Genomic DNA, 17,600 nt, shown 5'->3' on the forward strand with positions numbered 1-17,600 from the left:
CTGAAATACGTGGCACTGAAATACGTGGCACTGAAATACGTGGCACTGAAATACGTGGCACTGAAATACGTGGCACTGAAATACGTGGCACTGAAATATGTGATACGTGGCACTTAAATACGTGGCACTGAAACACGTGGCACTGAAATACGTGATACGTGGCACTGAAATACGTGGCACTGAAATACGTGGCACTGAAATACGTGCAACTGAAATACGTGGTACTAAAATATGTGGCACTGAAATACGTGATACGTGGCACTGAAATACGTGGCACTGAAACACGTGGCACTGAAATACGTGATACGTGGCACTGAAATACATGGCACTGAAATACGTGGCACTGAAATACGTGGCACTGAAATACGTGGCACTATGACTGTCAGAAAATGTTCATTAAACGGTTAGGGGTGAGGTTAGGGGTAGAGTTAGGGTTAGGGTTTGGATCTCTATCACCTTGATGGTGGTGGGTGGCTTTTCAGTGTGTTTTCTGTTTTTTTTCGATAAAAATGCATGCGTTTTTAACGCAAACAAACGCATGTGCTTAAAAACGCAAGAAAATACTGCAGGTTGTATTTCTGAAAATGAACGCATGCAGAAAAAAACCGCATGCGTTTGAAAACGCGACCAAACGCGTACAAAAAAACCGCATGCGTTTTCAATGTTAAATATAGGGAAAAAACGCATGCGGTTTTTTGTGCAAAAAACGCTGCAGACAAAAACGCAAGTGTGAAACCAGCGACGCTTTTTATAGCAAAAAAGTTTTTGCGTCTCCACATTTTGAGACCTATAATTTTTCCACATTTGCTCCACAGAGTCATGTGAGGTCTTGTTTTTTGCGGGACGAGTTGACGTTTTTATTGGTAAAATTTTCGGACACGTGACCGTTTTTGATCGCTTTTTATTCCGATTTTTGTGAGGCAGAATGACCAAAAACCTGCTATTCATGAATTTCTTTTGGGAGAGGCGTTTATACCGTTCCGGGTTTGGTAAAATTGATAAAGCAGTTTTATTCGTCGGGTCAGTATGATTACAGCGATATCTCATTTATATCATTTTTTTTATGTTTTGGCGCTTTTATACGATAAAAACTATTTTATAGAAAAAATAATTATTTTGGTATCGCTTTATTCTCAGGACTATAACTTTTTTATTTTTTTGCTGATGATGCTGTATGGCGGCTTGTTTTTTGCGGGACAAGATGACGTTTTAAGCGGTACCATGGATATTTATATCAGTCTTTTTGATCGCGTGTTATTCCACTTTTTGTTCGGCGGTATGGTAATAAAGCGTTGTTTTTTGCCTCGTTTTTTTTTTTTTTTTCTTACGGTGTTTACTGAAGGGGTTAACTAGTGTGGCAGTTTTATAGGTCGGGTCGTTACGGACGTGGCGATACTAAATATGTGTACTTTTATTGTTTTTTTTTTTTAATTTAGATAAAGAAATGTATTTATGGGAATAATATTTTTTTTTTTTTTTCATTATTTTGGAATATTTTTTTTTATTTTTTTTTACACATTTGGAAATTTTTTTTTTTACTTTTTTACTTTGCCCCAGGGGGGGACAATACAGATCGGTGATCTGCCAGTTTGCATAGCACTCTGACAGATCACCGATCTGCGAGAAGTGCAGGCTGCTTCACAGTGCCTGCTCTGAGCAGGCGTCTGTGAAGCCACCTCCCTCCCTGCAGGACCCGGATCCGCGGCCATCTTGGATCCGGGTCTGGAGCAGGCAGGGAGGGAGGTAAGACCCTCGCAGCAACGCGATCACATCGCGTTGCTGCGGGGGGCTCAGGGAAGCCCGCAGGGAGCCCTCTCCCTGCGCGATGCTTCCCTGCATCGCCGGCACATCGCGATCATGTTTGATCGCGGTGTGCCGGGGGTTAATGTGCCGGGGGCGGTCCGTGACCGCTCCTGGCACATAGTGCCGGATGTCAGCTGTGATATGCAGCCGACACCCGGCCGCGATCGGCCGCGCTCCCCCCGTGAGCGCGGCCGATCGGCTATGACGTACTATCCCGTCGGCGGTCATACGGGCCCACCCCACCTCGACGGGATAGTACGTCAAATGTCGGGAAGGGGTTAACATCTCATTTACATATTAAGAAAAATGTGGATTTCTCTGGAATAAAACATCGGATCGCTGATATCAAGGTATCATTTTATTCAACTTTCTATGACCAGCATGGCCATATAGACGGCTTAGGAGGGTTCATCCTCCTGACAGATTCCCTTTAAACCTTTTTGCCTATAGGCTTAACTCATAGTCTGATGCAGCTAAGCTAAGTCGTAAGTCATTTATTAATTGATTAATATACATCAGATTCACAATCAGAATTGTTGAAACATTGCGTAAGAAAATTACATTCTCAAATTGTGTATTACGCTTTACTAATTTTCTTAAAGAGTGTTTCACACTTCATATTGAGGATGAATTCCCTTGAAAGCGTGGAAGGACCTTTGGTTAGGTTTTGTGATTCGGTGCACTCCATTGACTGAGCATTATACCGGGCAGACTGTTGTATTTGGTATTCGGCCTAAGTAAATGTTGGAAGCACAATCGCAAGCACAGATATAAGCCTCAATCAGATTACGGAGAAGGAGAAGAGGTGAATCGGGTCCAGTTTATTTTATTGTTGTTCTCCACTCATCTCCTATTTAGCAGGTTGTAAAGTCAAAGACTGCACTAATCATTTCCTGGGCATTCCATAAGTTATCAGCAAAAGGCAAATGCAATAGCACGGGAAGTCAATTTCATGCTAGACTAACCTTGAAGTCTTAAATCTGCATTCACTTTGCAGGATGATGTATTGCCATTGAGGAACACTAAAGATTATGTACATCATTTGTTATCTAACAGAACGCCGTCAGCAAACCCAAGAAAGTGTAAATCCCAAAGAATTGGACCATTTTCTGCAGTAAACCTTCAACTGTGTTATACAGTTTTTTTGGTCACCCACCATGAAAGGGGAGCCTGACGATGAAAGTACAAGCAGGTCTGTGTGACGTAGCATAGGAAGCAGCATGGAAGAACAAAAGCAGATACTGTTGCATAAGAAAGCAATATTAATAATAAAACACAATACTATAACTTGCATTGCTAACTTTTTGAAATGCCTGCCCCTTGGGAGATTGTTTGTTTTCTTCCCATAGTCAGTGCCATGTCTCATTACAAGCCATGCTCCATCGTGTCAATCCCATGCCCAATGATTGTGACTCCATCTAACAAAAGATCATAACAGCATTATGCACATAAAGCCTTCCAGAAGTTCTGCTTCCTGGAAGGTTCCGCCAGTGCAAGGGAGATTTGTAAACTGTCTACTTCGGTCACTAGTTGCCACCATATTTATTCTATGGGGGGCACTGGTGATGGTAGAGACTAGGGATGAGCGGACCTGTAGGAGTTCAGGTTCGTTGGGTTCGATCGAACTTTAGTCAAAAGTTCGGTTTGGGTAACAGAACTGTACCCAAACTTGAACCAGAAACCGAACCCCATAAAAATCAATGGGGACCCGAACTTTGGAGATGGAAAATCTCTCTCTCCTTTCTGAACTGTAAAACGGACTTGTGGGAGAAGTCCGTGTTCGAAGTTTAGCATCAGACACTAGGTATCAGGTACAAACCCCGAACTTTACAGTTTGGGTTTGCTCATCTCTAGTAGAGACGTCATGACCAGACGCTTTGGACAGGTCAGGCTCTATCCATCCAGAGATACTACTGTTCCTGGGACCTATTGCATTGCTAGTCTGACTGTATCGGTGTGTGTGCTGCCCACTAGGAGTAATAAGCTCCCTTTTATGGCTTTTTGGACAGCACCACACCCTATTTAAACTCTTAGAGAACTGCTGGGATTTGTCAGTTATAGTTTATACTTGCTCTGGTTTAGTTATCTTATTAAACTCTTGTTCAGTGTGTTTGATTCCAGTTTCTGACCTTGCCTTTTTTTTGTTTACTCTTCTGCCTGATGATTCTGTTCCCGGCCCTAACTTAATGGTATTCATATGGCTTTCTGACTATCCTCTGTCAGAATTTTAAATCAAGGATTACAGGAATAATGGGTTAAAAACTGTGCTGCCAGAGAAAGGAATAAGGATGTTTGGAGCCAAGGATCCAGGAGATAAAAATGCAGCTTATTTGTCTAAGCATTTTGAAATAGCAACACCTCTTCTTCAGGACAAACCACAGATGTTTTAACCCATTATTCCTGCAATTGTTTTCTTTTCCTTGGGGGGTTCTGCAGTAGCCATGTCCAAGCTCCACTCATGGTTGTGACACACAACCAGAAAAGGTGAGCAGTTTTTTTTTCGAATCCTAATCGGATAAAACCCTATTTGAAATATTATTCCTCCAATTTTTCCACATCAGATGTTTTTACAGTTGCTACTTTGTGGAACCAACCCAGGAGCCCCTGTGTAAGTCCAGATTCCTGTACAAGGGTTAAAGGATGAAAGCAAGTGGATCTGTTGGGATCTGCAAGACAAAGAGTCTAGAGCAAAGACCGTCCTTGAAAGCCCTATTAAAAGCTGCTACTGCCTAAAAAATCTTTCAGGAGTATGAGAGGTCTTCCCATTTTCCAGGGTCCTTCCAGATTTTACCAAAAAATTGGCAACTGTGCACTATAAAGATGAGGGATCATAAATGGGTGCATTAAAAATATATGTCCTTAGTGCCATAAACTGACACACCCAAAAACACACATAGTCAAGGCTAAAGGAAACTCTCCACTCACTATTCCAAAGTGAGGCCTCAAAGCATGGACAATATAAAAGCTAGCTAAATTTAGATGGAGGAAGGCTCTGCGCAGATTAATTACCGGCAACTTCAGTTATAGGCAACGGGTGACCAATACTGAAAGCCGCTGGGCATGAAGAAAACATGGGAGGAAAGATTTTCATAGAGAATGTATAGCAACTTCCAGCAGATCATATGTAGAAAAGTAGTTTTGCTAATGGAATAAAGGGACCATAAGGTCCTAGAATAGAACTGATGTTAGAGTCTCTAAATCCAGTCCAAGTTTTTATTTAGGGACTTTACTTTTTTTTAAGTTGAACATTTGTGCCCAAAATCTGTTTTTCTCTTATATCTTCTGTTTTTCATATCATTGTCCTGTAAAAGGAGGAGGTGAGGAAGTTTGTAAAGATTTTGGCATCTCGTGTTTTAGAGGCGATCCTAAGAAGTGAGGACTAAAGCCGAAACTGGGTTACCAAAGAATTCATGTATTTTAAGGGACTATGTATTTTAAAAAGTAAAAAGTCACCTTCATGAACCCCCACAGCTCTTATTCCAATGCTCAACTGATGTCTCGTTTCTGATCCTGTGTTGACACATTGGAAATGGCAGAAAAAAAAAATATTCCTTGGAAAATCCTACGGAAAATGTCCTAAGAAGGTGGATTCAGACGTGGAACTATGTTAGGGCATATTCACATGCAGCGTAATTGCTGCTTTTTTTCTGTTGCATTCCGCAGGCTTCAGTACCATAATATGCAATAATAATCAACCATAAATATTCTGGTTTTGATGCTTTCTTTGCTGCAGATTTGAGTGTTTTTTGTGCATTTTTAAGGCCTTTGTGTTCCAGATACATGTTTTGGAAATGCGATAAGAAAATTTGAAAAAAAAAAGCCTCATTTGGAATGCATCACATGAATATGCTCTTAGTCCAGAAAAAGCTTTGATTCTGCACTAAAAAACCCAACTGCATTTTTTTTCAGGAGTTTTTTTTTTTTTTCAAGATCCCCATAGAAGCCTATAGGGAAAAGATGGAAACAAAAAACAAAAAACGAACAGTTCAACAGCATCTTTAAAAGAACAATGGGCATGAGTTTTCACAAAAACTACACCCATTGGACTTGGATGGCTAACATCATGCGCACTGCGAGGATTCTACGATGCCGGTGATGGGAGCATGACCGCAAGTATGCAATTTGCATACATGTGGTCACATGCCGACTAGACATGTGTGGCCTGGAGCTAGGACACGTCTAGTTGGAATGTGGTCGGAAATATGCAAATCATATAGTTGCGTTCACACGCCCGCCCACTCCCAGCGCCAGCATCAGAGAATCCTTGCAGCGCACAGTAATCATGAAGTGAGGGTGACTGATGACTAGTATCCTAAGGCCGGACAACCCCTTTAATTATGGTTGTTTAGTTACTAGTAAGAATTTTTGTTTATTCATGATTTTTAAGTCATTGGGACTTTTAACTTCCGCCTGTAACCTGATTGGTCGACCAATCTGTTAGAAGAAGAGACTTGTAATAAAAGTTAATTAGACCAATTCTTTAATCCAGCATGGCAGCCATATTACTGCTCTCGTAGAAATGTTCCTCTGCTCGGTATTTATGTAATGCACAGTCTGATGATACATTTTTTAATATCTTGATGTTTTTCATTCTTCACATCCGCTAAAATGCTTTATAAAATGATTTGTTATTGATAATTTCTCCTAATCTAAGAAATCCATTAGTAAATCCTAATTATAAATATTTACTGCCGCCTTCCTCCCGGGCTGAATTGCAGCAATTACATTAAGAAGTGGGAACTAAAAATGAAAAATGTTTTTCAGTTTTTTGCTGCGGGAGATTGTTGTACATTTTTTCATATTAGCTCACATTCAACCTCGATTTTCTTTTCTTTTTTCTTTTTTTTTTTCTTTAATAAAAGAAGATGACTTAAACTTAAGTCGTAAGTTTGGAAATCAGTAAGGCATCTTTCCAGCCGCTGAGTTCAATCTGATAAAAGGACCGTATCAAACAGTGAGTAGATGGCATTATATAACCGCGAAGGTCATGCAAGGGACGCATACTTCGAGAAAAAAAAAATCACTTTTCGCTTCCAGTAAGATGATTTTGGCAAAGTAACGGCTGTAACATGGATCTTATTTGATGGTAACTGTCTAATACATTCCCGTGGGCTTCAATAATATCATTTTAGGCAAAAGAATACAACAGTATTGCTGCTCAGTGGGTTTAAAAAAAATATTTTGTTTTCATTTTTATTTCATAAATTAATTTGACGCATAAAAATAAGAAACTTTGTAATATATATTATCAGAGAAATCCACTTCTATCTCCTCCCGGACTGATCTTCTATTCTCAATATTGTCAATTCAGGGGCAAAATCTGTCTTTAGTGATGACACATTTTCCCATTACTGAGATAGAAGGTGACACTTGGTGCTTATAAAGTTCTATGGAGAAGGGGAGGAGCTAGAAACTTACACTTAAAGGACCAGAAGACATTTTATATATTTTTTTTTATAACAGCATAGCAATTACAATTTCTTTGCAAGACCAATTATGTATTTTTTTTAAGTGAATTTATTTCCAGATCCTACAATACAGACATAACATGTTATTAAATAGATCTCTTATACCTGATGAGGCTAGAGTACTTACTTTATAAAAATCAATGTCAGGATGGCTGTGTAATCCTCTTATTAAAATGAAAATGTTATCAGTTTAGCTATAGCGTGAGAAAAGTTGTGAGTCCAAGTGTATTCAGTCTCCGCCATCCCACCCTGACTGACACAACTGCAGCTTGTACTGAGCAGTGTGAGATCTCAGCATCATAAACTTTTTTTTTTACAATTTGCTGGCAAATATCTACCTGCCAAAACATACAGAATACAGATATTTATTAGGATATACCTAGATATGTTCTAATAACAAAGTGACGAGACAGCTCCTTCAATAGATCATACATAGTAAAGATTCCAAGTTACCCTACAGAGAACAGAGATTTCTCTGATCCCGGCTTTTAGAGCAGAAGTGAGGCTGTGTGTTACATGCATAAAGAAAAACATAAACGTGAACTGAAAAATTTGGCAGCAGTGGACTTTAATGTTGCATATCCTTTAATTTCTGTAAATATTCTTTTTTTTTTAAAGAGGCATGTAATCAAATCTAAAGTATCCAATGTTTATTCTCATTTTATTCCTGCTGCTCCCCTGAGTATATATTTAATAATCCATCATACGGTTCCAGACTTATGGGCCTTTTTATTTAGTGCAAATTTTTCTGTCTTTGGAAGGAGGCGTTGCTTAGAGGATCCTCTGGGGCGTGTCTTTAGGCTGCTCTGCTTTATTATATTGTAAGCTCCTCCCACTTGTAAAGATCATAAAAAGTAGAACTAAATAAAAAGGTCCGTATCTCTAGAACTGTATGGCAGTTAGAAAAAAAAGAATACTCAGAGAAGCATCAGGAATAATATAAGAACGTAAACTGTACACTTTTGACCTGGTAACAGGTTACCTTTAAGGGGCTCTAGTATACATGGCCTAACTGAATTAACAGCTGCTTACATGGTCAATGGCATTTATATTTTAAAGGGGTTTTCCAGGACTTTAACATTTTAATAATAATTTTAATAATAACAATTTTATTTCTAAAGAACCAACATATTCCACAGGACTTTACAATTTAGAGGGGAAATTGTAGGCATATGCTTAGGATAAATCATCAATGTCTGATCAGTGTGGGGAAGACACTAGGCCCCCCCACCGATCAGCTGATCTGATTTAGATGATATCCCACATTTTAAAAATTCAGAAAAGTGTTACTTAAAGGGCAATGGGGTCTTTGATTGGTAGCAGGTGGGGTATTTAATGAAATGTTGGACATAAAATCAGACCCTGTCTCCTAATTCTGAACTCTATGATTTTACGCTCTGAATGCCCTTTAATCCATAAAGCAGTGGTGGGATGCGAACATTTATGATGCGTCCTATTTTGAGCAAAATTGCAGAAATATCATTATTTTCATATATTTATAATTCAGTGTGAACGATCTACAGGGAATGGAAATAAATCAATGAGAGATTATCTTGTGGAAGTCACTCAGTATTCCAGTAAAGTTTAATAGACAGTAATCATGAATATAAAAGCCGGGGATATGTCCGCGGACACATTGTAACTCTTCTACAACCTCATATAACGGCCGTATCGGAGTGCGGATAGAGTATATAACGGCCAAGGTCGTATGAGGGACGTGCAATCCCAAACATGTTCTTAGTATCCGTCCAGGTGAAATGATGATGGCGCTGATATAACGTCTTCTAGTTTGGTGATTCTTATTAAATATCTCATAATGTCCAATAAAGCCCACACTACTGACCTTGGCAGCACTATTTGTATTCACATGGAGCAAGGTACACAAGTAGCAGTGCCGACAGGGTAAAAAGATGCATGGGAGATCTAGTTCCCCTACATCTACCCTCAGGGGACATAAGGGTCAGGCTGGATTTCAATATGCAGATGTCACTCACCACCTATCTGTCTTACTTCCCTATGGTCATCTTCTTGCCCTGTCTTTCTTGAGCTCTGTTTTCCTCTCCTGTAGCTTTCTCTCTCTTTGTTCGCGGTACTATCGTAATTTGGCGCCTTCCTCAGATATCATACTCTTTAGCCTTATTGGATGGCTGAGGCTGCAGAATGCAGCAGGAGTATTCAGGTAGTTGGTATGCCTGCCACTACTATCTTATCTATGGTCTTTGCTATTCTACTTGTGCCACCTGATCTACTAAACTCTGCTACTTTGCTGGACTGTGAATCACTTGACAAAACTCACCTCTGCTTTGCTGTTGGATTCTGCTACATCTGAGTGTTATTTGAAAAAAAATCAACTTTACTGCAGTCCAGAACTTTTGCTACATCTGTGATTTACTTGATCTACCCAGATCTGCTGCTTTGTTGGGTTCTGTTTCATCTACAAGTCTTCTCAGCGGGACATAATTCTGACTTTGCCCCGCCTGAATCTCTGGTTAGTCTGCTTTTCTCCTCCAGTTTCCATCCAGCCAGTACAGCCTCCACTCCTCCAGCCCATCCACTATGCTCCACCAACGGCTTCTGTTTTCCCCAGCCTATCACCATGCTCCACCAACATCTTCTGTTTTCCCAGCCTATTCACCATGCTCCACCAACATCTTCTGTTTTCCCCAGCCTATTCACCATGCTCCACCAACATCTTCTGTTTTCCCAGCCTATCCACTAAGCTCCACCAACATCTTCTGTTTTCATCCAGAATATCCACCATGCACCAACATCTTCTTAATTGTAAAGTGCTGCGGAATATGTTGGCGCTATATAAATAAAAATTATTATTATTATCTTCTGTTTTCCTCCAGCCTATCCACCACGCTCCACCAACATCTTCTGTTTTCATCCAGCCTATCCACCATGCACTAGCATCTTCTGTTTTCCTCCAGCCTATCCAACACACTTCACCAACGTCTTCTGTTTTCCCCAGCCTATCCATCACTCTCCACCAAGGTCTTATGCTTTCCCTAGCCTATCCACCATGCTCCACCAAAATCTTCTGTTTTCCTCCAGCCTATCCACCATGCTCCACCAAAATCTTCTGTTTTCCTCCAGCCTATCCACCATGCTCCACCACCATCTTCTGTTCATAGTATGCTACAACCGCTCATCCAGATGGTGAGCTTTAAGAATCCATCTCACTAGTTGAGCTATAACAATATGATCCTTTGATCTCCTTGTCCCTATTAAATTATTCATGTTCGAGAGTATGTAAAAGAAGTCTCATGGGCGAGGCAAGCTTAAAGGGGTGGGCAAGATGGCAGAAATGTTGTAATGCTAAAACACCTACTATGTCATCTATATGACAACTTTTAGAATTCGTTCTCTAGTGTGGAGTTCAAAAAGTCTCCCATTTTAAAAGGTAATGTTGCTACCCTTTTTCCAGATTCTGAAACTATATCTTGATGGCATTATATCATCTCAAGGCAAAAATATTTGCATTAGTGGTGGTCTTAGACTTCAAAGTAGAGTTTAATTTAATCATGTTTAATAAACAGGTCCACAATTCTTAGAAAGCGTTACAATTGTTTTTTCTTCTTTTTTTATGAGACCCACTAACCTTTGTCCTATAAAACTGTAAAAATGTTTAAAGTTTTTACACGCGGCTGTCCTGGGGAAGAAGTCATTACTGGCTTTGAAAAGCATTGATAATAAATCACTTTGATTTAACCATTCGGATCTTCGAATCAGCAGCGCATCTGAAATCCACTGTTCCTGTTTTTTAATAACTGTTGTCCTAGTCACATAATCTATAGTGTAAAATTATAAAATTCTGTATTCCTTTAGTGCTCACTAGGTGGAGCTCTCTCCATAAGAAATGTTTACAGCTCCCATATGCATTCAGTTGCAGACAGCTCCCCTAGTGGTTGCTAAAAGAATTACAGTATTCTTTTTTCTTGATCTAGGCATAAGGAAACCCCAAAAGTGCACCCTTTCTATGTCAATTTGCTATAAACACCTTCCTATAAAGTGTTTTTTTATTTATCATTATTCTGAGATATGTATCATGCCATTATAATGGTTTTACCATTAAATAAAATATATCAATAAGTATGAATGATGGACAGAAACTGCAGGAAACAAACATTCATTATTTTCCACTGTCTGCATCAAACCTCAGGCATATGGTCAGGATGAAGGCATCTATTTTTGGATGGAAAAATAACATGATGTCTTTAGGGGATACTTACATTAGTTATCCAACCATTGCCAATGGGAAGCTAAATGTATGTTCCCATTACCAAAAAAAATAAAAAAATAAAAAAATCTCGCAATGTGTTTTTCTGTAACTTGAATACAATTTGTGCCTGACTGAAGAAGTACATAGTAAACAGATTATTCTCTATTGTGCTGTTAGTTTCCTTAGAAACAATACAAAACTATCCGTCAACTGCAGAATACAGGCAGGAATACATAATGACGTGTGATGCTAATTGCCACGAGACCGTGCTAAATACTATAAAACGAGATTCGGAGGTCCAGGAATATTTGGTTGTTTATTAGCCTCGGGCTGTCGCAGTGCTCGCTTGCTTCGTAAACCACATTTACCTTTGGCATTCAGCAAGAACAGCGATTTGCTTAGATTAAAGGCTTTGTTCGCCTTGGAAACAATCTTTTTTTTTTCAAAGCTTCTCAAATATGAAAAAAATAAAATAAAGCAAGTTTCTAAACAGCTACCGTTTAAAAAAAAAATCTTACCGTTTTGTGCCTACAGCTTCTGTGCACAACTATGTGTTTCCATGGTAACAGACAACAAACGGAACTTGTAGTTTATTCCTACTGCCTTACTAATTTAGATGTATCCTCTCTGTCTCTCCCATGAATGAAATATGCGAACAATCTGTTTCTTTAGGGAAGAGAGTATTTTCTGCAAGATCTGACTACTAACGGTTTGTTTGTAGTCTGTTACCAAGGAGACAAAAGACTTTATAAAACTTTAAATAATAATTAGTTGTTTCATTTTTTTTCTGTAAGGGAATATAACCTATCATGCCTCATATTGTAAATTTACGTCATATGTAGGGGGCAGGTGAAGTGGACACGACTCATACCGGGCGGGTACGGGCAGCTGGCTCTGACAGCAGCGACTGGAATTAGCTCTGATTGCTGATTAACCACTTGGATGACGCTATCAACGTCTGACAGCAGCATATAAACGGTTAATAAGTGGTCGCTCAGGCTGCCAATGTGTTGATAGATTTGATACAACAAGTTCGACAGTTGAACCAAAACAAGACAGCCACACAAAATAAAACAAAGGACCCGCGGACGGAAAATAAAAAAAAAGTTACGGATCTCACAAAATGGAAACACCAACTAATTATTTTTTTTTACAAGTTCTGATTTTTTTTGTCACTAAAATATTGAAATGAAAAAAAAAAACTATACAAATTTGGTATCATTGTAATCATACTTACCCGGAAAAATCAAATTGTCACGAAATGAACAGCGTCAAAACTAAAGCTAATAAACAATATTATTTATTAAATTTAAATATATTATTTAAATTATTATTATTTTTTTTATTATTTTTCATCCCCATTTCAATATTTTTACCTGTTTTTTAATACATTATGCTGAAAAATGAATGATGCCACTCAAAATTACAACTGGTTACGTAGATTGAAAAATGAAAAAAAAGAAGTTATTATGGCTCTTGGAAATAGAGGAGCAAACAAAAGCGCAAAAAAGAAAAATGGCCCAATCCATCAATTATACTGAGATCTCAATATTTCATAGGAACTGTTTACAGGATGCACAGCAAATGTGTCCAGTACTGCACAACCGAAAAGAAAAGACTGGCCGGCACTGCCGATTCCAAACTCAAGACAGTGATTAACAGCTGGTGTGCCATTATAAGGTGTATAATGGTTTTCCTAGAAGCTAATTTTTCCCATCCATGCCACCCTGTCTCAGTTATCCCTGCTCGTCAGTCACAATGAGATAATTCTCTTACAATCTCACTGTCAGAGGTATTATTAGGGTCCCAATCAACTATGTGCTAATTATAACATCCCCTATAGTTAAATGCATCCCTAAAAAGTGTGCAGACACCGGCTTAAACAGAACTTATTACAAGGTCAAAATTGAATAATTGAGTCCTTCTTTTATTCCGAAAGTTCCTCTGAGTATTCCATTTCATTTTTTTTTTTAATCTGCCATATGGATCCAGAGATATGAGACTTTTTATTGACAGCTACTTTTTATGGCAGAGGGGGCGTGGCTCACAGGGCAATTATGCAGAGACATGCCCCCACAGAACCTTTTGAGCCACACCCCCAGTAAAAAAATTCAAAAATTAGCACCGATTAAAAAGGCCCATATCTCTGGAACCGTACTGTGGATTTACAAAAAACAAAATGCGGAATAATCAGGGGAGCAGCATGAATAAGGTAAACCCAAATACTGGTCACTTTTGACCGGGTGACAGGTCCTCCGTCCTTAATCATTTTTTTACAAAAGCAGCATCATCTCTGTTCACAGATCACATGTGGTATTCTGACCTTGCCCCATTCACATCACTAGGGCTTAGCCGCGATGGAGCTGAATTGTAGATCTTACCCTTCTAGTCTGACATCCGGCAAGCTTCTGTTTAAAGCGATTAAGTCACTGGCCATAAGGTTAAACTGATTGATTTTGAATAATTCTTTCATTTTTTCTTGGTCATCTTTCGGGATGAGCACCGCCTTCCCCAGCTCTCCTGGTCCTTCTTGGTTCCGGGAAATAACAGCTAGAATTAAAACAAGAAACAGAGTCTGTTAGTGGACTTTGTGACCGTGAAAATTACTGCAAATGTTAGGGTTTGCTCACATGCAGCATTTTTGTCTGTTTTTTTCTGCAGTCAAAACCTGCTCTCTCAACAGTAAAAACGCTGCACTCAATGTTACGGCATTTTTGCTGTGTTTTTTGCTGCATTTTTGACACTTTTTTTCAGCGTTTTTGGATGCAGATTACATGTGTGCTGTGTCTACAGTACATATCCAATTAAATTATTGCGTTTTTTTGCAATTTTTTTGCTTTCAATGCTGAAAGAATGCAGATGCTGCAGATTTTAAAAATGCAGTTCTCAAATTCAGTTAATGAAAAAAAACAAGCGCATGAATGCGATTTCTGTAATCTCATAGCTTTTTCTGGTACTGTAAACTGTAGCTTCTTATTTGCATAAAATAGCAAAAAAAAGAAACGCTGTGAATAGGGTTGAGCGAAACGGGTCGATCATTTTCAAAAGTCGCCGACTTTTGGCTAAGTCGGCGTCTCATGAAACCCGATCCGACCCCTGTGCTTGTCGGCCATGCGGTACGCGACTTTCGCGCCAAAGTCGCGTTTCAATGACGCGAAAAGCGCCATTTCTCAGCCAATGAAGGTGAACGCAGAGTGTGGGCAGCGTGATGACATAGATCCTGGTCCCCACCATCTTAGAGAAGGGCATTGCAGTGATTGGCTTGCTGTCTGCGGCGTCACAGGGGCTATAAAGGGGCGTTCCCGCCGACCGCCATCTTACTGCTGCTGATCTGAGCTTAGGGACAGGTTGCTGCCGCTTTGTCAGAATCAGGGAGAGCGTTAGGCAGGGTCCACTAACCACCAAACCGCTTGTGCTGCAGCGATTTCCACTGTCCAACACCACCTTCGGTGTGCAGGGACTGTGGAAGCTATTTTTTTTTTTTTTTCCCCTCAGCGCTGTAGCTCATTGGGCTACCCTAGAAGGCTCCGTGATAGCTGTATTGCTGTGTGTACGCCACTGTGGAAACCAACTGCTTTTTTCAAAGCACATATCCTCTTGTTCCTTCCTTTCTGCACAGCTATCTTTTTTGTTTGTCCACACTTTTTATTTAATTTGTGCATCAGTCCACTCCTATTGCTGCCTGCCATACCTGGCTTACATTACTGCAGGGAGATAGTAATTGTAGGACAGTTTTTTTTTTTTGTTTGTTTTTTTTTTTTGTGGGAGATTAAGATTGGCATTTCTGCTACAGTGCCATCCCTGTGTGTGCCATCTCTCACTGAGTGGGCCATAGAAAGCCTATTTATTTTTTCCGTGATTTGTGTTCTAAAATCTACCTCAACACAAAAACACTACATCAATCAGTGGGAGAAAAATATTGGCCTCAGTCAGGGCTTGTGTGCCACTGCTGTGTGTGCTATCTCTCATTCAGTGGGCTATAGCAAGCCTATTTTTTTTTTTTTTTTTTAATATTATTTGGTTTCTAAAGTCTCCCTGAAAAAAAAAAAAAACCTAAAAAAACAGTGGGAGAGTAATATTGCCCTTTCAGCTTGTGTGCCAGTCTTGACTCCTGGGTGTGCCACCTCTCTCCCTCTCATTCAGTGGGCCATAGAAAGCCTATTTATTTTTTTTTTTAAATATTATTGGGTTTCTAAAGTCTCCCTGAAAAAACAAAAAATACATAAAAAAACAGTGGGAGAGTAATATTGCCCTTTCAGCTTGTGTGCCAGTCTTGACTCCTGGGTGTGCCACCTCTCTCCCTTTCATTCAGTGGGCCATAGAAAGCCTATTTATTTTTTCCGTGATTTGTGTTCTAAATTCTACCTCAACACAAAAACACTACATCAATCAGTGGGAGAAAAATATTGGCCTCAGTCAGGGCTTGTGTGCCACTGCTGTGTGTGCTATCTCTCATTCAGTGGGCTATAGCAAGCCTATTTTTTTTTTTTATTTTTTTTTTTAATATTATTTGGTTTCTAAAGTCTCCCTGAAAAAAAAAAAAAAAACCTAAAAAAACAGTGGGAGAGTAATATTGCCCTTTCAGCTTGTGTGCCAGTCTTGACTCCTGGGTGTGCCACCTCTCTCCCTCTCATTCAGTGGGCCATAGAAAGCCTATTTATTTATTTTTTTTTAATATTATTTGGTTTCTAATTCTCCCTGAAAAAAAAAAAAAAAACCTAAAAAAACAGTGGGAGAATAATATTGCCCTTTCAGCTTGTGTGCCAGTCTTGACTCCTGGGTGTGCCACCTCTCTCCCTCTCATTCAGTGGGCCATAGAAAGCCTATTTATTTTTTTTTTTAAATATTATTGGGTTTCTAAAGTCTCCCTGAAAAAACAAAAAATACATAAAAAAACAGTGGGAGAGTAATATTGCCCTTTCAGCTTGTGTGCCAGTCTTGACTCCTGGGTGTGCCACCTCTCTCCCTTTCATTCAGTGGGCCATAGAAAGCCTATTTATTTTTTCCGTGATTTGTGTTCTAAATTCTACCTCAACACAAAAACACTACATCAATCAGTGGGAGAAAAATATTGGCCTCAGTCAGGGCTTGTGTGCCACTGCTGTGTGTGCTATCTCTCATTCAGTGGGCTATAGCAAGCCTATTTTTTTTTTTTTTTTTTAATATTATTTGGTTTCTAAAGTCTCCCTGAAAAAAAAAAAAAACCCTAAAAAAACAGTGGGAGAGTAATATTGCCCTTTCAGCTTGTGTGCCAGTCTTGACTCCTGGGTGTGCCACCTCTCTCCCTCTCATTCAGTGGGCCATAGAAAGCCTTTTTTTTTTTTTGTTTTTTTAATATTATTTGGTTTCTAAAGTCTCCCTGAAAAAAACAAAAAAAACATAAAAAACAGTGGGAGAGTAATATTGCCCTTTCAGCTTGTGCGCCAGTCTTGACTCCTGGTTGTGCCACCTCTCTCTCTCTAATTGTGGGCCATAGAAAGCCTTTTTTTTTTTTTTTTAATATTATTTGGTTTCTAAAGTCTCCCTGAGAAAAAAAAATAAATAAATTAGGTGGGAGATTAATATTGACATTAGTGCTTGAGTGACAGTCCTGCGTGTGTGTCATCTCTGTGATTTGGTGTCACAGAAAACAGAGTGTGTAACATTGTGCCTGATTTTCCTTGTGGTCTCACCAACCTGTTAAGGGATATTGAAATCATACTGAAGTTATAGCTCACCGTGTAAGTTGTTTGACAGCAACAAATAAAGTTACTTTGGTTAAGATTTTAAAACAATGAGGAAGTCTGGTGCAAGAGGTCGTCGTGGGCGTTCATTGTCAGCTGGTAATGATGGTAGTGGTAGTGGAGCATCAGGTGGTCGTGGGGATAAAAATATTCCACCTAAGTCTGGAGCTGTGGAGCCAGTTTCGTCGTCAGGCTACACAAGGCCTCGAACGCTCTCTTTTCTGGGAGTAGGAAAACCGCTTTTAAAGGCGGAGCAGCAACAGCAAGTTTTGGCTTACATTGCAGACTCAGCCTCTAGCTCTTTTGCCTCCTCTTCCGAAACTGGTAAATGTAAAAGCAGCGCGTCGCTTGTGGATGTTCACGGTCAGGGACAAGTCGCTT

General features: G+C 39.5%; 1 protein-coding gene across 4 annotated transcripts in view; it reads right to left on the minus strand.

The window, feature by feature from the left end:
- Positions 1-17,600, minus strand: part of GALNT13 (polypeptide N-acetylgalactosaminyltransferase 13) — a 371,281-nt gene that overhangs the window by 156,656 nt on the left and 197,025 nt on the right. For all 4 annotated transcript variants that reach the window (XR_013217812.1, XM_077272937.1, XM_077272936.1 and 1 more), the window contains exon 2: positions 13,878-14,046. Coding sequence is in view for 3 of the 4 variants with exons in the window: in XM_077272937.1 (XP_077129052.1) it covers positions 13,878-14,046 (169 nt within the window). In the remaining variant the exon portion in view is untranslated. The remainder of the gene's footprint in view (positions 1-13,877; positions 14,047-17,600) is intronic.

This window comes from Ranitomeya variabilis, chromosome 7 (assembly GCF_051348905.1).
Source record: "Ranitomeya variabilis isolate aRanVar5 chromosome 7, aRanVar5.hap1, whole genome shotgun sequence".
NCBI classification, from domain to species: domain Eukaryota; kingdom Metazoa; phylum Chordata; class Amphibia; order Anura; family Dendrobatidae; genus Ranitomeya; species Ranitomeya variabilis.